We start from the raw sequence: 21,967 nt of genomic DNA, 5'->3' as shown, positions 1-21,967 counted from the left end.
GATTTATTTCTGGACTGTCTTCTAATAAGTTCAGTCTTTTCTTGTATCAGTAACATACAGTTTTAGTTATTGAACAGCAGGAATATAGTTTAATATTCTCCCTTGTAATGCTTCTTTAAATTTTTTTTTTCTCATGCATGTTTCTTTCAAATAAACTTAGGCATCATTTTATCAAGGTTTTAAAAAAAATCAGTTCTATCCATAATAATATTATTTTTAAATTGATATTAATCCTTAAGCAATGTACTTTCTGGACGTTTTCATTTTATTGATCTATAACCTACAAATATATTTAGCAGTTTCAATGATACAGTATATAAGTGATGCTAACAACTGTTAGCTATTCATACTATTTTTAAAGCTCATATCCTTAAATATACTAATAATCTGAAGGAATAGAAAGTATCTTCCATTGTGTAGCAGAATATAAGATTTTGTTCCAGTGTTGGTTGACTATTTCATCAGAGGCTCTCTGGCATCTTTTGCAACAGGAATGGCAGGAAATGTGTTTTATGTTGATTGTTAAATTGTTTAATTTGTTGAGCTTCCTCCAAAAGAAGTTGTATAAATGGGAGGGGATTGAGGAAGTTTGAGTCAAGAAGGCCTGAGAGAACAGAGTTGTTTCCATAGGAAATGTGTTTCTATTTTAGAGTCTTAAAATTTCCAAGTACTCAATTTTATTATGTGTGATATGATAGTATGTACTATTGCTAGTTGAGCTGAGGTAAGCAACTTCTACAGGCATGAACCCCCAGGGTGTTCAGAACCTCTCTTAAGTATACTTCACCCTTTCTCAACCTCAGTGGACTTCTTAAAGGCACAATCTTTTTTTTTTTTTTGTAACTGACAAATTGTTGTATAAGAACATCGGTTCGTAAATCAAGTAGACAAATGTTCATGTTACATTGCATGGCAGCTATACAGCAAATCAGTGCATTTTGACCATTTTCGCAATTTATTGATTTGGGGTTTTTTTTTTTTTTAAGAGACAGGATCTCTCTCTGTCACCCAGGCTGGAGTGCAGTGGTGCCATCATGGCTCACTACAACCTCCAACTACTGGGCTCAAACAATCCTCCTGCCTCAGCCTCCCAAGTAGGTGGGACTATAGGTGTACACTTTCATGCCCAGTTAATTTTTTAAATTTTTTGTAGAGACAGGATCTCGCTATGTTGCCCAGGCTAGTCTCAAACTCCTGGCCTCAAGCTACCCTTCCACTTAAGCGTCCCAAAGGGGTTACAGGCATGAGTCACTGGGGCTGGCCAACAATTGATTTTATTAACTCAAATTTATTCAATAGTCTTGGGGAAATACTAACTTAAGAAAACAACAACAACAAAAAAAAACCACATTATTTCTGAGTCTCTCAATGTAATAGAAATGGGGGATTTTTAAAGAAAATAAGACATAATATGGATAGAAAATACACCATTACAGTTCAATTTGAGTGTATTTCAACATTACAGACTTTAAAAAATCTATTGTAGGGAAGCATCATAACATAATCAAAAACAGACTTCAGAGTAACTTGGTTTCACTGTTTAGTGCTAACATTTACTAGCTGTATGACTTAGGGCAAATTACTTACTCTTACTGAGCTTTAGTTTCATCTATAAAATGGGAACAATAATTATGATCTCAGAATTACGACCAGTAAATGATTTAACTTAGAAAGCACTTAGCATATTATATGACACATATACTCAATAAATGTAACTTCTACTTTTATAATTATAGATAATTAAGCCCTTATTGTATCCCTAGATAGGTGCATTATATGGGTGTCTCTTTTAATTCTTTCAATAACCTATTGAGGTTGGTTTAGTACCACTTTACAAATAAGGAAAGTAAGCATGAAAGGGGTTAAATTGCTCCCTGTCCTGTAACTAATGTAGTTAAATTGCAGTGCTAGGACCCAAACCAAACCTGTTATTCTGTTTTTTGTTTCTTTAAAAAAATCTATTATTATTATTATACTTTAAGTTCTGGGATACATGTGTAGAATGTGCAGGTTTGTTACATAGGTATACATGTGCCGTGGTGGTCTGCTGCACCCATCAACCCATCATCTACATTAGGTATTTCTACTAATGCTATCCCTTCCCTTGTCCCCCACCCCACAACGGGCCTTGACGTGTGATATTCCCCTCCCTGTGCCCATATGTTCTCGTTGTTCAACTCCTATTTATGAGTGAGAACATGCAGTGTTTGGTTTTCTGTTCCTGTGTGTGTTTGCTGAGAATGATGCTTTCCAGCTTCATCCATGTCCCTGCAAAGGACATGAATTCATTTTTTATGGCTGCATAGTATTCCGTGGTATATATGTGCCACATTTTCTTTATCCAGTCTGTCACTGATGGGCATTTGGGTTGGTTCCAAGTCTGATATTGTGAATAGTGCTGTAATAAACATACATGTACATGTGTCTTTATAGTAGAATGATTTATAATCCTTTGGGTATCTACCCAGTAATGGCATTACTGGGTCAAATGGTATTTCTGGTTCTAGATCCTTGAGGAATCGCCACACTGTCTTCCACAATGGTGGAACTAATTTACACTCACACCAACAGTGTAAACGCGTTCCTATTTCTCCACATCCTCTCCGCATCTGTTGTTTCCTGACTTTTTAATGATCAACATTCTAGCTGGCATGAGATGGTATCTCATTGTGGTTTTGATTTGCATTTCTCTAATGACCATTGATGATGTGCTTTTTTGTTTGTTGGCTACATAAAGGTCTTCTTTTGAAAAGTGTCTGTTCATATCCTTTGCCCACTTTTGATGGGGTTGTTTTTCTCTTGTAGCTTTGTTTAAGTTCCTTGTAGATTCTGGATATTAGCTCTCTGTCACATGGATAGATTGCAAAAATTCTCTCCCATTCTGTAGGTTGCCTGTTCACTCTGCTGATAGTTTCTTTTGCTGTGTAGAAGCTCTTTAGTTTAATTAGATTCCATTTGTCAAATTTGGCTTTTGTTGCAATTGCTTTCAGTGTTTTAGTCATGAAGTCTTTGCCCATGCCTGTGTCCTGAATGGTATTGCCTAAGTTTTCCTCCAGGGTTTTTATGGTTTTAGGTCTTATATTTAAGTCTTTAATCTATCTTGAGTTAATTTTTGTATAAGGTGTAAGGAAGGGGTCCAGTTTCAGTTTTCTGCATATGACTAGCCAGTTTTCCCAACACCATTTATTAAATAGAGAATCCTTTCCCCGTTGTTTGTTTTTGTCAGGTTTGTCAAAGATCAAATGGTTGTAGATGTGTGGTGTTATTTCTGAGGCCTCTGTTCTGTTTCATTGGTCTATATATCTGTTTTGTTACCTGTACCATGCTGTTTTGGTTACTATAGCCTTGTGGTATAGTTTGAAGCCAGGTAGCATGACGCCTTCAGCTTTGTTCTTTTTGCTTAGGATTGTCTTGGCTATACAAGCTCTTTTTTTGGTTCTATATGAAATTTAAAGTATTTTTTTCTAACTCTATGAAGAAAGTCAATGGTACCTTAATGGGAATAGCATTGAATCTATAAATTACTTTGGGCAGTATGGCCATTTTTACCATATTGATTCTTCCTATCCATGAGCATAGAATGTTTTTCCATTTGTTTGTGTCCTCTCTTATTTGCTTGAGCAGTGGTTTGTAGCTCTCCTTGAAGAGGTCCTTCACATCCCTTGTAAGTTGTATTCCTAGGTATTTTATTTATTCTCTTTGTAGCAATCGTGAATGAGAGTTCACTCATGGTTTGGCTCTCTGTTTGTCTATTGGTGTATAGGAAAGTTTGTGATTTTTGCACATTGATTTTGTATCCTGAGACTTTGCTGAAGTTGCTTAGCAGCTTAAGGAGATTTTGGGCTGAGACAGTGGGGTTTTCTAAATATACAATCATGTTATCTGCAAACAGAGATAATTTGACTCCCTGTCTTCCTAATTGAATACTCTTTATTTCTTTCTCTTGCCTGGTTGCCCTGGCCAGAACTTCCAATACTGTGTTGAATAGGAGTGGTGAGAGAGGACGTCCTTGTCTAGTGCTGATTTTCAGAGGGAATGCTTCCAGCTTTTGTCCATTCAGTATGATATTGGCTATGGGTTTGTCATAAATAGTTCTTATTTTGAGATACCTTCCATCGATACCTAGTTTAGTGAGAGTTTTTAGCATGAAGGGATGTTGAATTTTTTCGAAGGCCTTTTCTGCATCTATTGAGATAATCATGCGGTTTTTGTCTTTGGTTCTGTTTATGTGATGGATTTCGTTTATTGAATTGCATGTGTTGAACCACCCTTGCATCCCAGGGATGAAGCTGACTTGATTGTGGTGGTTAAGCTTTTTAATGTACTGCTGGATTCGGTTTGCCAGTATTTTATTGAGGATTTTCACATTGATGTTTGTTCATCAGGGATATTGGCTTGAAATTTTTTTGTTGTTGTGTGTCTCTCAGGTTTTTTTGGTATCAGGATGATGCTGACCTCATAAATGAGTTAGGGAGGAGTCTGTCTTTTTCTGTTGTTTGGAATAGTTTTAGAAGGAGTGGTACCAGCTCCTCTTTGAACCTCTAGTAGAATTCAGCTGTGAATTTTTGTACAGATGGGGTTTCTCCGTGTTGATCAGGCTGGTCTTGAACTCCCGACCACAGGTGATCTGCCCACTTCAGCCTCCCAAAGTGCTGGGATTTCACACGTGAGCCACCATGCCTGGCTGTGAATCTGTCTGGTCCTGGACTTTTTTGGTTCATAGTCTGGCTAGCAGTCTGCCTATTTTGTTTATCTTTTCAAAAAACTAGCTCCTGAACTCACTGATTATTTTAAGAGATTTTTGTGTCTCTATCTCCTTCAGTTCTGCTGTGATCTCAGTTATTTCTTGTCTTCTGCTAGCTTTTGAATTTGTTTGCTCTTGCTTTTCTAGTTATTTTAATTGTATTGTTAGGGTGTCAATTTTAGGTCATTCCTGTGTTCTCCTATGGCCATTTAGTGCTATAAATTTACCTCTAAACACTGCTTTAGCTGTGTCCTGGAGATTCTGGTACGTTGTGTCTTTGTTATCTTTGATTTCAAAGAACTTACTTATTTCTGCCTTAATTTCGTGTTTATCCAGGAGTCATTCAGGAGCAGATTGTTCAGTTTCCATGTAGTTGTGCTATTCTGAGAGAGTTTCTTAATCCTGAGTTCTAATTTGATTGCATTGTGGTCTGAGAGACTGTTATGATTTCCGTTCTTTTGCATTTGCTGAGGAGTGTTTTACTTCCAATTATGTGGTCAATTTTAGAATAATTGTGATGTGGTGCTGAGAAGAATGTATATTATGTTGATTTGGGTGGAAAGTTCTGTAGATATCTATTAGGTCTGCTTGGTCCAGAGCTTAGTTCAAGTCCTGAATATCCTTGTTAATTTTCTGTCTCAATGGTCTGTCTAATATTGTCAGTGGAGTGTTAAAAGTCTCCCACTGTTATTGTGTGGGAGTCTAAGTCTCTTTGTAGGTCTCTGAGAACTTGCTTTATGAATCTGGGTGGTATTGTATTGGGTGCATATATGTTTAGGATAGTTAGCTCTTCTTGTTGCATCGATCCCTTTACCATTATGTAATGCCCTTCTTTGTCTCTTTTCATCTTTGTTGGTTTAAAATCTGTTTTATCAGAGAATCAGAGACTGGGATTGCAATGCCTGCCTTCCTCCTCCTCCTCCTCCTCTTCTTCTTCTTCTTCTTCTTCTTCTTCCTTCTTCCTTCTTCCTTCTTCCTTCTTCCTTCCTCCTCCTCCTCCTCCTCCTCCTCCTCCTTCTTCTTCTTCTTTCTTCTTCTTCTTCTTTCTTCTTCTTCTTCTTCTTCTTCTTCTTCTTCTTCTTCTTCTTCTTCTTCTTCTTCTTCTTCTTCTTCTTCTTCTTCTTCTTCTTCTTCTTCTTCTTCTTCTCCTCCTCCTCCTCCTCCTCCTCCTCCTCCTCCTCCTCCTCCTCCTCCTCCTCTTCTTCTTCTTCTTCTTCCTATTTGCTTGGTAAATCTTCCTCCATCTCTTTATTTTGAGCCTATGTGTGTCTCTGCATGTGGGATGGGTCTCCTGAATAGAGCACACTGATGGGTCTTGACTCTTTATCCAATTTGCCAGTCTTTGTCTTTTAATTGGGGCATTTATTTTGATCCTGTCATTATGATGCTAACTGGTTATTTTGCCCATTAGTTGATACAGGTTCTTCAAGTGTCAGTGGTCTTTACATTTTGGTATGCTTTTGCAGTGACTGGTATCAGATTTTCCTTTCCATATTTAGTGCTTCCTTCAGGAGCTCTTGTAAGGCAGGCCTGGTGCTTGTCTGTAAAGAATTGTATTTCTTCTTCACTTATAAAGCTTAGTTTGGCTGGATATGAAATTCTGGGTTGAAAATTCTTTAAGAATGTTGAATGTTGGCCCCCACTCTCTTCTGGCTTGTAGGGTTTCTGTAAAGAGATCTGCTGTTATTCTGATGGGCTTCTCTTTGTAACCCGACCTTTGTCTCTGGCCTACCCTTAACATTTTTTCCTTCATTTCAACCTTGGTGAATCTGATGATTATGTGTCTTGGGGTTGCTCTTCTCAAGGAGTATCTTTGCGGTTTTCTTTTGAATGTTGGCCTGTCTTGCTAGGTTGGGGAAGTTCTCCTGGATAATATCCTGAAGAGTGTTTTCCAACTTCGTTCCATTCTCCCCATCACTTTCAGGTACACCAATCAAATGTAGGTTTGGTCTTTTCACATAGTCCCATATTTCTTGAGGCTTTGTTCGTTCTTTTTATGCTTTTTCTCTAATCTTGTCTTCACACTGTATTTCATTAAATTGATCTTCAATCTCTGATACCCTTTCTTTCGCTCATCAATTCAGCTATTGATACTTGTGTATGCTTCTTGAAGTTTTTGTGCTGTGTTTTTCAGCTCTATCAGGTCATTTATATTCTTCTCAAAACTGGTTATTCTAGTTAGCAGTTCCTGTAACCTTTTATCAAGGTTCTTAGCTTCCTTGCATTGGGTTAGAACATGCTCCTTTAGCTCGGAGGACTCTGTTATTACCCACCTTCTGAAGCCTACTTCTGTCAATTTGTCAAACTCATTCTCCATCCAGTTTTATTTCCTTGCTGGCATGGAGTTGTGATCCTTTGGAGGAAAAGATATGTTCTGTTTTTTGGAATTTTCAGCCTTTTTGCACTGTTTTTTCCTCGTCTTTGTGGATTTATCTACCTTTAGTCTTCGATGTTGGTAACCTTTGGATGGGGCTTTTGCGTGGTCATCCTCTTTGTTGATGTTGATGCTGTTGCTTTCTGTTTTTTAGTTTTCCTTCTAGGAGGACCCTCTTCTGAAGTTCTGCTGGAGTTTGCTGGAGGTCTACTCCAGACCCTGTTTGCCTGGGTGTCACCAGCAGAGGCTGCAGAACAGCAAAGATTGCTACCTGTTCCTTCCTCTGGAAGCTTTGTCCCAGAGGGGTACCACCAGATGCCAGCTGGACCTCTCCTGTATGAGGTGTCTGTTGACCCCTACCATCAGGAGGCATTGGAATCAGGGACCCACTTGAGGAGGCAGTCTGTTCCTTAGCAGAGCTTGAGCGCTCTGCTGGGCAATCTGCTGCTGTCTTCAGAACCAGCAGGCAGGAACGTTTAAGTCTGCTGAAACTGCGCCACAGCTGCCCCTTTCCCCAGGTGCTCTGTCCCAGGGAGATGGGAATTTTATCAATAAGCCCCTGACGGGTTGCTGCCTTTCTTTCAGAGATGCCCTGCCCAGAGAGGAGGAATCTAGAAAGGCATTCAGGCTACAGTGGCCTTGCCAAGCTGTGGTGGGTTCCACCCAGTTCGAACTTCCCGCTGGCTTTGTTTACGCTGTGAGGGGAAAACCTCCTACACAAGCCTCAGTAATGGCAGATGCTCCTCCCTTCACCAAGCTGGAGCATCCCAGGTCGACTTCAGTCTGCTGTGCCAGCAGCGAGAATTTCAAGCCAGTGGATCTTAGCTTGCTGGGCTCTGTGGGCATGGGATCCACTGAGCTAGACCACTCGGCTCCCTGGCTTCAGCCCCGTTTCCTGGGGAATGAACAGATCTCTCTCTCTGGCATTCCAGCACCACTGGGGTATGAAAGAAACCTCCTGCAGCTAGCTCAGTGTCTGCCCAAATGGCCACCCAGTTTTGTGCTTGAAACCCAGGGCCCTGGTTGTGTAGGCACCCAGTGGAATCTCCTGGTCTCCAGGTTGTGAAGACAGTGGGAAAAGCGTAATATCTAGGCCGGATAGCACCATCCCTCACTAACAGCACAGCCCCTCATGGTTTCCCTTGGCTAGGGGAGGGAGTTCCCAGACCCCTCATGGTTCCTGGGTGGGTCAACATCCCACCTTGCTTCTCCTAACCTTTCTTGGCCTGCATCCACTTTCTAATCAGTCCCAATAAGATGAGCCGAATACCTCAGGTGGAAATGCAGAAATCACCCACCTTCTGCCTTGGTCTCACTGGGAGCTGCAGACAGGAACTGTTCCTATTCGACCATCTTGCCCGGGAATCCCAAAAGCCGTTACTCTTAACCAGTGTGACACACACTAGTTTTGAGCAGTAGCAAAAAGAACAAGGTACGTGTTGGAGACTCAGATAAGAACTTGAAAGTCATTGGAAAATGGAAGAAAGGACAATATGAATGGGGATTTCAGTTGAAGAAACTTTTAAAAGCAGTAGTGGCATGCATCTGGTTGATGTAGAAAGAGAAGAGTTCAGACAAAGGTGACTAATGAGAGATAGTAAAAGGAAAGTAGAATGTATGAGTCATGCAGTGGGGAGATTTCCTTTTGGCAACTACTCTTGCTTTAAGCACACAAAAAAAGAGAATAGCTTGCTGAAGACATTTTTATAGCATTAATATATGAGTCTGAGGAGAATTTTTTCCCATTTGACTTGCTTTCTATTCATCATCTTTTTCTTTTCTAGATGATTCCATGTCAAGGTATTTCAGATGCCACTTTCTTATTCTCATGTGACTGTTATATCTTAGGTATATTTTCTGGATTAAAATAGAGTAGTTTTTAGTTTACGTTTGTTTTTATTAATCTCCATAATTTGTTTACATGTGGTCATGATGCTATTCTCTGGTTCAGAATTGAGGTACTAAAAGAAGTAGGTTTTAATTAGCATGTTAAATTATAGTAATGTTGAAAGGTTCCATTTATTACGTATGGGATTTTACTGTAGGAAGTTAGTCTTCTTCAAGATTTTTCTACTAGTACTGCTTTCACTTTTTAAACCAACTTTAATATACTGCTGTAAATTCATAATTTTTCTCCTTCTAGTCTCCCCTCCCCATCTCTCTTGTGAGAAAATAATTTGAAGTCAGATAAGGTCTTTCTTCTGAAGGAACTGACAATTTAGTATCTAACACAATAAGTGCCATGCAAGAGCAGGGAAACAAGGAATATTAAATTCTGTGGCACAGAGGACAGACATTCTATTAAGATACCAAGATATATTTCAGCTGATCCTTGAAGGCTTGTGACAGAGCTCGGAAAGGCACTGTAGACAGAGGAACAGCCTGAGGAAGGCATAGAGCAACCCAGGTCATTCAGTGAGCTGTAGCCTAAACAAGGGGGAGCCTTCTACAGATTTCACTGTACCTCCTGGAGACAAACATGAGTCAGGGTGATTGCTTCTAAAAGAGGAGTTATAGGTTTAACCTGCGACTAGTGTGCAGCTGGTGTCTCTATAACACTAAGAAGGAAGGACATAAAAAAAGTTCTGCAGAATGGAGGCAAAGCTGGAGTCCAACATGAGGGAAAAAACATATACACCTATAGCTCTCCACCTTTGAGAAAACTTGCTAGAGGGAACTCCACATGACAGAAGTTATTTCCATTCCATAGATCACCCCAGTTGCTCATTGCTGGCTGTTTTTCTCTCAGTTTTTGATGTTTTATTATGCAGCTATCCATCGATCCTTTTAGTGATAGATGCATTTATTGAATTTGTGCCATGTACCAGGTACTGTTCTATGTTCTGTATGTTTTCCAGCTTATTTAATAGCTTTCTTCTCTTACGATTTTACTTTAATGGTCTTGGTAACTTCCCTGTGTTGCATAGATCACAGCTATTACACAGCCACCCCCAGCTGCAGGGTAAGCTGGGTAAGTGAGTATTTAGCCTTTCTTGCCTTGATAGTGGAGGCCGGCCACAAAAATGGAAGTTAGAAATGAGTATGTCTGCTACATAATCACTTTTCTTACTTGCTTCCTTTGTTTAGTCTATCCCCTTTCATTTCTTTCTTGTAAATCTAACTCTTTTTCTCTGAAGAAACTAAAATTCTTTAAAGATTAAGAATCTTCACTATTATATTTGACATATAAAAGTTCATGAAGAATAAATTACAGCTTGGGTTTTAAATTTTTACTTGTATAGATTAACATCAAATTTTAGCATTATAAAAGCAATTCTACAGAGGGAACATTTACATTATGCTTCAGTATCTTCAGTTGTACCTTACTGTTCAGCATAAACATCATATGCCAAAGAGGTATAATCTTTTGTTGTATATTTCCTTTGTTGATTTTTAAAGACATTATGAATCAAATGGCAGTTGTTTATTTTACCTACATTGAAGCTTTTAGTTATAGTGAGTTGAACTCCAAATTTATAAAGCAGTAGAATCATTTAATAAAATCAGTTGGATTAGCTCATTCATTCATTAAATATTAAGTTCCTGTTATGTGCCTGAGGGTATGGAGAGATGAAAGAGTTGGTAGGGAATGATATTTGAGGATAGGCTGTCTCTATGAAAATAAAAGCAATTACCAATTTTAATTTAAAAATAAAATATACATAGATAAACACTTATAAATAGTAATAAAATATAAACCCATAAACACTCATGAACAACAAAATACACACCCATAAAAGTAAATGGATGGGTGGATGGATGGATGGATGAATGGGTGTGTGGACAGAGACTGATAGACACTTAATAAATTAAGATTAATGTTGTAGTTAATGGTGTTTCAATATTATGTTGTCTAAAAGTATGTTAACTTTTTTAAAAAATTAAGGTTGACAGATTTGCAATGGAATTAGAACAGAGCCGAAATTTGAGCAATACCATAGTGCACATTGACATGGATGCTTTCTATGCAGCTGTAGAAATGAGGGACAATCCAGAATTGAAGGATAAACCTATTGCTGTAGGATCAATGAGTATGCTGGTAAGTAAAGATCAAACACAAAAAGGAAATTTTATAACATATGCAAGTAAGCTTTACTGTTTCACGAAGGGGGAATTCTTTATTGAGGTCTACCAGTTTGCTGAGTATTTTTCTGGGTGCCTTATATATGACTCAATTACTGAATCCTTTCAACATACTTTAAGGCAGGGGACTCCTGCCCCTGGTTCACAGATTGGTATTGGTCCATGGCCTGTTGGAAACTGGACCTCGCAACAGAAGGTGAGCGTCAGACAAGCGAACGAAGCTTCATCTGTATTTACAACCACTTCCCATCACTTGCAGTATGCCCGAACTCGGTCAGATCAGTTGTGGCACTGGATTCTCATAGGAGCACAAACCCTGTTGTGAACTGCGCATGCGAGGGATCCAGGTTACATACTCATTATGAGAATCAAATGCCTGCTGATCTGTCACTGTCTCCCATCACCCCCAGATGGGATTGTCTAATTGCAGGAAAACAAGCTCAGGGCTCCAATTGATTCTATATCATGGTGAGTTGTATAATTATTTCATTATATATTACAATGTAATTATAATAGGAATAAAGTGCACAATAAATGTAACATGCTTGAATCATCGCGAAACCATCGCCCCACCAGTCCGTGGAAAAATTGTCTTCCACAAAACCAGTCTCTGGTGCCAAAAAGGTTAGGAACTGCTGCTTTAAGGTACTAGTTTTTATTTCCATTTGGCAAAAAAGAAAACTCAGAGAGATGCTTAATAACTTGCCCAAAGTTACAAACCTAGTAACTTCCATGGCAAATTAAATTTTTCCATAAGTAACCATTCTAGTTAAAGAGAGTTGAATAAGAAAGCAAAGGAAATGTTATTATAAGGTATTAATAGAGATTTTCAAACTGGTCTGCAGGCCAAATCCAGCTTTTTATTGGAGCAAAGTCACACCCATTTATTTATTACTATTGTTGCACTAAAAGAGCAGAGTTCAATAATTCAATGATCTGCAAAGCCTAAAATGATTACTATCTGGACTTTCACAGAAAAGAAAAGGTTTGCCAACCCTAGTTCTGGAATAACATATTTCATTAATAGAGTACATTTAGAATGCAGTTAAATTGTTTCTCCCATGACTTAGAACTTTGCTTTTCTGATTACTGTGTTGCTGTTCCTTTTTACACTCTAACTTTAGAAGGTAAAAATGACCAGGATAGCTATGTGTGGCTGAAAGTGTGTTGGGAATTAAAAGTAGCAACTGAAATAGATGGGCTTTGGTACTTAAAAAGTATTAGATAAACAAGAAGAGTTCTTCTCTGTTCCTAACTCCTTCCCATGCCTTAGATAGCTACAAAACTAATTCTTACTGAGTGATTATTTTATTATAAAACTATAATCTGTTTGTTTTTTATCTCTGCCTCTGTGAGTATGCAGGCAACTGATAACTCTGTTTCCAAACCACTGTTTTTTGAAAGGAAACTCCCCTTTCCTACAAATCATCAATAAATATTTCAAAAAAATATATTTACTTTTATTAAGATGTAACACCATAAATTTATGTATGTTTATGTATGTGTATACATACAAACTTGCTGTAGCCATGTTAAAGCTAAACCGACTGCTTTTGAAATCTACAAAATATTTTCTTTCCTACAGTTTCTGTTCTCCTAAAAATCAGTTATTGTTTCTAAATTCAAAATTACTATTTGTTATATTTAAACAAAGATTACTCCCTTTGTATGTTGAACAAATAGGTTTCCCTTCTTTTTTTTTTTGAGACGGAGTCTTGCTCTGTCGCCCAGGCTGGAGTGCAGTGGCCCGATCTCGGCTCACTGCAAGCTCCGCCTCCCGGGTTTACGCCATTCTCCTGCCTCAGCCTCCCGTGTAGCTGGGACTACAGGTGCCCGCCACCTCGCCCGGCTAGTTTTTTGTATTTTTTAGTAGAGACGGGGTTTCACCGTGTTACCCAGGATGGTCTCGATCTCCTGACCTCGTGATCCGCCCGTCTCGGCCTCCCAAAGTGCTGGGATTACAGGCTTGAGCCACTGCGCCCGGCGGTTTCCCTTCTAATAAGCATAACTTTTTGTCCTATTAAACATATAAAAGTATATCTACAAATTAATGGGAGTCGTTTCATTATTCCTACTGATAGAATTCTTTTTTGGTGAATTTGATGGATTTTTGAAATGTTCTAACTTGGCACTGAGAGTTGCAACTGAGATCGTATAGCAGTTATCTATTGCTGCATAACAGCTTCCCGCAGTATTTAGTGGATAGCCAAAATTTATTAGCTCATGATTCTGTAATTTGAGCAGAGTGCAATGGCGATGGCTCAACCCTGCTCTACCTGGATTTGGCTAGGGCAATTTAACTGAGGTTAAAAAATCCAAGATGGCTTCATTCACATGTCTGGCACTTGGACTGAGGCGATCGGAATGGATTCCAGCTTCAGAACTTTCTCCTCTCCATTGTTGCTTCAACATTGAGTAATCTACCCCGAAATATTTACAATAGTTGCTGGATTACTAAAAGCAAAAACTTAGGTTTCGGAACACAGTGTCACTTCCCTCACATTATTTTCATCTAACCAAGTCACAAGGCAAGTCACATGGCATGAGGAACTAGAACTCACTTTTGATAAGAGTAACTGTAAAGTGTTGTGGCTGTGATGTACAATATACCACAAATTTAAAAGTTAGAGAAATTCTTATTTAAAAGTTTGTTTCTCCTCTACTATAGATCTAGCTTTTATGTCGATTCTATTAAACTTATTTACTAAAGCATTGGTTTTGTTTCTAGTGCTATCTACATTTTCTGTTTCAGAACACTGACTAAGGATTAGTATAGTTCTGAGTACTATCAAGATGTTTTAAGTGCCATTTGAAAATCATTAGAGGAAAATTCATATTATCGTGAAATAATTCCTTCATTTGATTCTGTTTTTCATTTCTTTGAAATTTCACTTGAGATTCCAAATAAGGATTTAATTTGTGATAGAATTTGTTTATAAATAGTCCTACGGTCTACCATGTTCACATAGACTTTCATCAGATATCATCATCAACAGGATTTATAAGCAATATTCTCCTTTTTTTTTTTTTTTGAAATGAAAGGCCTCACATATTTATTACTGAACCCAGCCAACCAACGCATTCATAATAGATTCAGAGAGGAAAATATGTCGAACTCTCCAGAGAGTGGTGACATTTTCAGTTTGATATGGTAATATGATCGTGACCTTCAGACAGCACAAATATATGTGCCATCTCATGTGCAATTCCTTATAGACCCAGCTTGGTTCTTCCCCAGTGTCTCCTTTTGGAGTTGTACCTTATTTTATTTCCAGTTTTCATCCGAATCCACTGGGGAATGGGACGATTTTGCTTTTGTTTCTTGGCCAGGAATCGCTTAATCCTGAAAGTCTTGTGAGAAGACATGGCGAGAAGTGGAGGCAAGAACCAATATTCTCCTTTTTACTCTCATACTTTTGTAGTTCCATCTCCTAGTCAAAATGTTTTCAGCAAAAAAGATAATTAAGCCTTAAGAAAAAACCCTTAATTTCTAAACTTATTTTAAGCTTTAATCACTTCATTTTGGAGACTTAATTTGGCTGACCACATAGTAGACCTTTTATTTTTGTTCTAGATGAAGTTTCCAAAATCCCAAATAGAGCAAATTCCAAAAGTTTACTATTATACTATACTATAATAGTATACTATACTATTACTTTCTATAATGTAACGTCTTTACTATTTGTATACTATTATTTTATGACTATTCTGTACAACTTAGTATATTATTACTTTCATGTAGCATAACTCACCATCATTCAAACTTTGATATTCATTCTATAACAAGTATGCCTTCAAACCAGTGACGTTTAGTTAGTAGAAATTTAAAAAAATCTTTTTATTAGCACAGTCTTGTTTATATCTGGTATCGCATTATAAATATAGGGATAGTAATGGGAGAGGGTCATGGTATCAAAATACTGTGACAGAATAAGTCAAAACTTGGATTAAAACAGAGGCCTATAAATGAAATGTCCTTGAATTGAAAAGGCACATATTAATGTATTTCCTATGAATGCATTGATCAATATGTCCATTTAGGTTTGTATATTTTTTTCCATGTGGTCCAATATCTTTCAGTCTACTTCAAATTACCATGCAAGGAGGTTTGGTGTTCGTGCAGCCATGCCAGGATTTATTGCTAAGAGACTCTGCCCACAACTTATAATAGTGCCTCCAAACTTTGACAAATACCGAGCTGTGAGTAAAGAGGTAAGTTAATGTCTCACCCCTACTTTAGGCTTTCACTGATTTCCTGTCACCTGCAGACTCAAGTCTGAGTGCCTTAGCACATAGGATTTGGTCTTAGCTTACGCTTTCAGTCGAGCCTCCTATCACTTCTTCAGCTTGTATATTGAATACTGAGCTGCATATAGCATCCAGAATACATCATTCTTTTTCCCAATTATTTGCCTTTCCATGCAGTTTTCATTTGCTTAGAAAACTCTTCCCATTTCCTCCAACTTTGAACTGCCTTAATGATAATATAAAATTAAATTTAGCTCTTTTTTCTTAACGTACAATATACATTTTTTCTAGAACCACATTTTATTAATAACTTACAGAATCTACTCATCATTAATGTCAACCTATTATCTGAATAATTATTTGTTAATGTTGTTAAACAGTGACAAAATTCATGTATTTTGATTAGCCTACTTTTCTTGCCCTATAATCATTTACTGTCTAAGACTGATAATAATTGAAAAGAGAGTAATCCATTGCTTTGAAAAGGATCTTTGAAGTAGATTTGATTATTTACTAAAATTGCCAAACTGTCATATGTGAAAACTTTCATTTTTTCTATTTTTTATGACAAGTGGTTTATCATGCAGTGCTGGAATAAAATTTTAGACTGCTATATCAAATACTTTTAGACTGCTGTAGTAAAATGTGTTTAAGACTACTGTCTGAATGGAAACACTTAAAAAACTGTGGCCTAATACTTATTACTCTTTTGTTATGCCAGGGGTCTTTAAATTCACCCCTCTTATTTTTATTCCACCTCATTTTCCCGAGAAATGACACTATTCCAAGTTTAAACACAGGTTTGTTTTTTTTTCTGTCCATGGCGGTCTGTGACAGCAAGTGCTTTGTGTATACCTCTGAAAAGGCAGTGTAGGAGAGGGGAGCACACTCACATTTGGTTACTGTTTATCTCTTTCATTGTATTCCTAATTAAAAAGAGATAAAATACTAATCATAAATATAGCGTTTTAAGAAGTTTTAAAAATCCTACAAAAATTTAGTAAGAGAAGGCATTTTTTAAAGTCGTGCTTTAACTTAGCAATACTTCTGGCAGTATGCCAGTGAAAACCAAAGTGTTTTTAGTTATTTTAGTCTGGTTACTTATGTAAGTCAGAGAACTCTTCAAATTTGAGCCGAATCTAGCTAGTTTATTTGCAGATAACAAATGAGTTCTTATGTGTAAATGAACTATAGAACAAATTCATCACTGCCTATGGATACATTAATATTCATGACTTGGTTAGAAAGTTTAAGAAAAAGCCCTCCCTATTTTTTGAGACAGGGTCTCACCCCATAGCCCAGGCTCAATGCTGTGACTCGATCATACCTCACTGTAACCTTAAACTCTTGAATTAAGCAATCCTCTGGCCTTATCCTCCTGAGTAGCTAGAATGACAGGCATGCATCACCACACCCTCCTAATTTTAAAATTTTTTTGCAGAGATAGGGTTTCGCTATGTTGCTCAGGCTAGGTTTAAACTCCTGGCCTCAGAAAATTATCTTGCCCAGGCCTCCCAAAGTGCTGGGATTACAGGCATGAGCCACCATGCCCAGCTAGCCATTTTTGTTTTATCCAAGATATTGGAGCTTTAAGTGCTTGATTTTTACTGGAACATGTCTCTTTTAATTCTTATAGCAATATCCTATGTAAAGGAAGTTAATAAATACTCAACAGTGTCTCTAGGGAGTACTTCTCATTCAGAATCTTAGTTGGCTGCCAGTTACAGACTTCACAGGGTTTCATTTTCATTGGAAAGATTCTATTTGAGCACATTATAACAAGAACAAAGCTAATTAAGGCACTCTCTGAGTAAAACTTGGCCAAGTTTATATCACCATTTTCTAAAATTCCCTTTGACTCAGCTGTTCATAATTATATTAAGCTAAAAAGCTTTCTTTTTATAAAACAAGAAACAGTTTTCTTGTGATACAGTAGACAGTTTTAAAAGCTAAATGGAAGCATAGCATAATTCAGCCAATATATTTTCTAATACACATTTTTTTTTGAGGCACGGTGTCACTCAGTCACCCAATCTGGAAAATATGCATATTATATTGACAACCATTGCCTCTAATTATAGCTAATATTTAAGTGGTTAGAAAAAAAAGTCATAGTTTTATGTAAGAACACTATCTTATATAAAAGGCATTTCTGAATTATAGCAACTATAATTCTAATCTTTATATGTATTTCTTTTATCCTAAGATGTAACTCCAGACTTTTCCCCATCATTTAAGGTAATCATGGAAGTACACTATAGATTTGTCATTTTTTTCCATTCCAGATCTTAATAAGTAACAGGAAATAGAGAACATTCATTTTCCTGTATGGATTAATGCATTAATTAATGTTAAGTGGACTTTTATGTGCATGTTATAATTAATTGAAATATTTTCTAAAGCAACATAGTACCTTTATATAAGATTATTCCTTTTTAAAATGAACCAAAAACAATAAATCACAAAAGGCAGGAGGGAATAGAATCCTATCATTCCCACTTCAGCTTCTGATGAGCTACCTAAATTTAACCTTAACCGTTTTTTTGTATGTGCCTACCAGATAATGTTGTCTGAGATTTATTTGAATTGCTTATTATAACTAGATATAGGTAGCTAAATAGAGATTGTATCAAATGAAGCTATTTTGTGGTCTTCTGCCTTCATGGTCTATTTTAATACAAAAAGAAATTTTGAAAATATTCCCTGGTAGTGGATTATTTATTCCTTAAATCCATGAGCTATTGACTGCAGGATTGTTACTGTAGTTGCAAACTAAGAATATTAACGTTTCTTATCAGCTACATATGACAGAAGAAATTTGCTATCACAGCAAAATTTAAACTTCTTTTTGTTTCCTTTGAAGGTTAAGGAAATACTTGCTGATTATGATCCCAATTTTATGGCCATGAGTCTTGATGAAGCCTACTTGAATATAACAAAACACTTAGAAGAAAGACAAAATTGGCCTGAGGATAAAAGAAAGTATTTCATCAAAATGGGAAACTCTGTAGAAAATGGTAAGCAACTTATTAAGACTATCAAACCAAGAGGCAGTGAAAAAAAAAACCCACAACTCTTTGAATTGATCCAATTAATTTATTAGTGGCCGGGCGAAAAAGCCTGTAATCCCAGCACTTATTAAGAGACCATCCTGGGTCAAACACAGTGAAACCCCGTCTAAAAAAAAAAGCTACCGGGAGGCTGAGGCAGGAGAACTGAACCCGGGAGGCGGAGCTTTTGAATTGAGAGCGAACTCCGTCTCAAAAAAAAAAAAAAAAAAAAAAAAATTTATTAGCCTGTATAGGTAGAAGGCATAGATGTACCTTTATAAAAATGTAAAATCAGAAAATTTAAAAAATACCGTGGGTTTTCTGCATTAAACATGTAGAATATCACATATAAACGAAATGTGATTGTTAAATCTCTAAGCTTAAGAGTCTGCAAAATCCCTGAACAAAGTAATTTTATAGCAGTTATTTTCCTAAGGTCTAACTAACTTAAGAGTTTGGATGGCATTGAAGCTGAGGAAGTTATCTGTTTAAAGTGGCCTTTTGTTGTTGTTAGAAAAGACTAGCCTCAAGCATATCAAAACATTGGATGATTCTATTTTTCTTCATTTTCCTAATTTTCCTAATAATCTAATTATTATAGCAATTATAACGTTTTTAACTCTGCCAAAATTAATGACTTCTCACTCCCTTCTTTGCCTTACACTGTATAATTTCAAGACTCCAGGGTTGGTTTTTTTTTTTAAATCCCTTTATTACCTATCCAAAAGCAATGCCAAGAAACATGCAGATATTACACATACTGCTTTCAACATTTTGTCAAAGGTATGATTATATCTGAGATGTCCTGGACCCCTGAACAAAGTTCACCTGGATGAAAAAGTGACACAGAAGGGTTTGCTCACAACCCACAGGAACATTTCATGTGCACAACTCTGCTTCAGACGGGCCAGACAGTGCTGGGGAGACCTGTTTGTAACTTTCCCTGAAGCAAAAATGGTAGATCCCCAATGACATTAATATAACTCTCTCACATTGTTTGTGACTCACATCATTTGGAGCAAGTTTAATATGGGCACCAAGTCACAACTTCATTACCTTATTTAAAGCCCTAAGGGATTGGTCTCTCTTTTCTTTTATAGGAACATTAAATAATAATCATCATTTCTGGACACAGAGGCATAGAGCAAAAGGTTTTCCTTATTTCGTGTAACTTTATTGTTTGAGGATGTGGTACATAAAGCCTGATGTCACTTTGTATAAAATCTTACTTTACTAATTCCTTACTTTCACAAGAGAATGAGGGAATATCATTAAATAATTATGTCAAAGCATGCCCTGAGGGCCTCCCATAACAATTACTTGCATGATATGTTTTAAAATTTTTACATTGGGATTAAAGTAAATATTTTCATTTTCTACTAATTTTTTTTTTTTTTTTTTTTTTTTTGAGATAGAGTCTCACTCTGTTGCCCAGGCTGGAGTGCAGTGGCATGGTCTCAGCTCACTGCAGTCTCTGCCTCCTGGATTCAAGCAGTTCTCCTGCTTCAGCCTCCTGAGTATCTGGAATTAGAGGTGCCTGCCACCACACCTGGCTAGTTTTTTGTATTTTTAGTAGAGGCGGAGTTTCACCATGTTGGCCAGGCTGGTCTCAAACTCCTGACCTCAGGTGATCTGCCCGCCTCAGTCTCCCAAAGTGCTAGGATTACAGGCGTGAGCCACCACGCCCGGCCTACTAATGTTCTTTTCATTTCTTATAATGTCCAAACTCACTATGAGTATTTGAGTTTTTAATATCTATTGCTTTTAACATATTTACTTGTACAGCGCCCTCTTCATGTATTTTCATATTCCTAAGCAATTGGAATAGTTTAAATTTTCTTCTCATGTATAAATACCTGTGGGCTGGACTTTCAGGCATGTTTCATCTCACATCATGCCATGGGAAATTGTCAATAGTGCATTGACTGTGGCAGGCAATTGATATATCTTCCTCTAAAGTCCAAGACATTTTTTTGCTGTTTCCCCATTTTCTAAAAGGTGTTTGTCTTTGGAAATATATTGCTAACTACCATCTCTACATACAAATAAAATTTTTAAATGTTTACTCTCCCATCTAAATCTGGATGGTGAGTGCCAGATAATAAAAGAAACTGAAATGCCATTCACTTTTTAGCGCTTGTCGTTCAAATGAAATGCTTTAATCCTAGTGTTACATTCTGATTACCTCAGTTATGGGGATTATAAAGATGTTTCTGACACAAAGCAAATAAGAAACTAGTCCAACTGTTGGTTGCACAACCAGGCCTCACAGAAAAGTAGAATGTAGTTCAGATTGAAAAGATACCTGAGCATTCTGCAGCAGCTCTGATAATGTACTAGAAGGCAGCATTCTTTGCTTCCTGCTGTATAATTCTGCTCTCACAGTGACTCACCTGAGGGCTGGGTGGTTGAGGCATGAGGTACAAAACATGGCATAAAAAACTCGGCAGAAGGGACTTATGAATGTGACAGATAACTCATTTGGTTTGCAGTTTTTCTGTAGCTCTCTTTACCTTTACTTCTACCCATCCAGATGAGGAAAAGGTCTCCAGGTAGATACCATTTCAACTGTTTCACAGTCTTTTTTTTTTTTTTTTTTTTTTTTTTTGTGAGATGGAGTCTCACTCTGTCACCCAGGCTGGAGTACAGTGGCACGGTCTCAGCTCACTGCAACCTCTGCCTTCTGGGTTGAAGTAATTCTCCTGCTCCAGCCTCCTGAGTAGCTGTGCGCCACCATGCCTGGCTCATTTTTGTATTTTTAGTAGAGATGGGGTTTCGCCATCTTAGCCAGGCTGATCTTGAACTCCTGACCTCAGGTGATCCGCTCGCCACAGCCTCCCAAAGTGCTGGGATTACAGACGTGAGCCACCGTGCCTGGCCTGTTTCCCCTCTGAATTGCTCTACATTTTAAAACCAGAATATTAAAAAGTGACAGGAACTGAAGCACATAAATATCAGCTAATGTAAGTTTGAAAATAAGGCTTATTGGCGAGGCAAGGTGGTTCACATTTATAATCCTAGCACTTTAGGAGGCTGAGGTGGGAGGATCAGTTGAGCCCAGGAGTTGGAGACCACCCTGGGCAAGATTGTGAAACCCTATCTTTACCAAAAAAGTATAAAATTAACTAGGTGTGTTGGCTTGCGCCTGTAGTCCCAGCTACACTTCAGCCTGGGCAAGAGGGAGACCCTGTCTCAAAAAAAAAAAAAAAAAAAAAATGGAGAGAAAGAAAATTGGCTTATTGTGTATGTGCCCTGGGAATTCAGATTTGGAAAACATCTGACTGAATTAACATCTATGACTTAATTCACACTACATATTTTAAATTTTTAAATTTATCAGATGTCTGTCATATTTATTTTATATTATTTTTAAATTTTTTTCCTAAACAGCCAAGTTCATTTTTCAAGTAATATACATTCATATGTGTCTTAAAACTAGAAATTTAATTTTTGCTTCTGCATTTACCT

The 21,967-nt window shown here is 37.4% G+C and overlaps 2 protein-coding genes across 5 annotated transcripts in view; one reads left to right on the top strand and one right to left on the bottom strand.

Annotated features, from left to right (window-relative positions):
• Positions 1 to 21,967, top strand: part of POLK (DNA polymerase kappa) — a 90,581-nt gene that overhangs the window by 47,433 nt on the left and 21,181 nt on the right. For all 4 annotated transcript variants that reach the window (XM_050794460.1, XM_050794462.1, XM_050794461.1 and 1 more), the window contains exons 4-6: positions 11,005 to 11,157; positions 15,282 to 15,413; positions 18,313 to 18,466. In XM_050794460.1, coding sequence (XP_050650417.1) covers positions 11,005 to 11,157; positions 15,282 to 15,413; positions 18,313 to 18,466 — 439 coding nt within the window. The remainder of the gene's footprint in view (positions 1 to 11,004; positions 11,158 to 15,281; positions 15,414 to 18,312; positions 18,467 to 21,967) is intronic.
• Positions 14,219 to 14,589, bottom strand: LOC126957071 (60S ribosomal protein L39-like). The gene has a single exon (XM_050794484.1). It carries the CDS (start codon positions 14,565 to 14,567, stop codon positions 14,412 to 14,414), a length of 156 nt encoding a protein of 51 aa, XP_050650441.1. The 5' UTR covers positions 14,568 to 14,589; the 3' UTR covers positions 14,219 to 14,411.

This window comes from Macaca thibetana, chromosome 6, assembly GCF_024542745.1.
Source record: "Macaca thibetana thibetana isolate TM-01 chromosome 6, ASM2454274v1, whole genome shotgun sequence".
Lineage (NCBI taxonomy): Eukaryota > Metazoa > Chordata > Mammalia > Primates > Cercopithecidae > Macaca > Macaca thibetana.
This window is presented reverse-complemented; position numbering and strand designations above follow the sequence as displayed.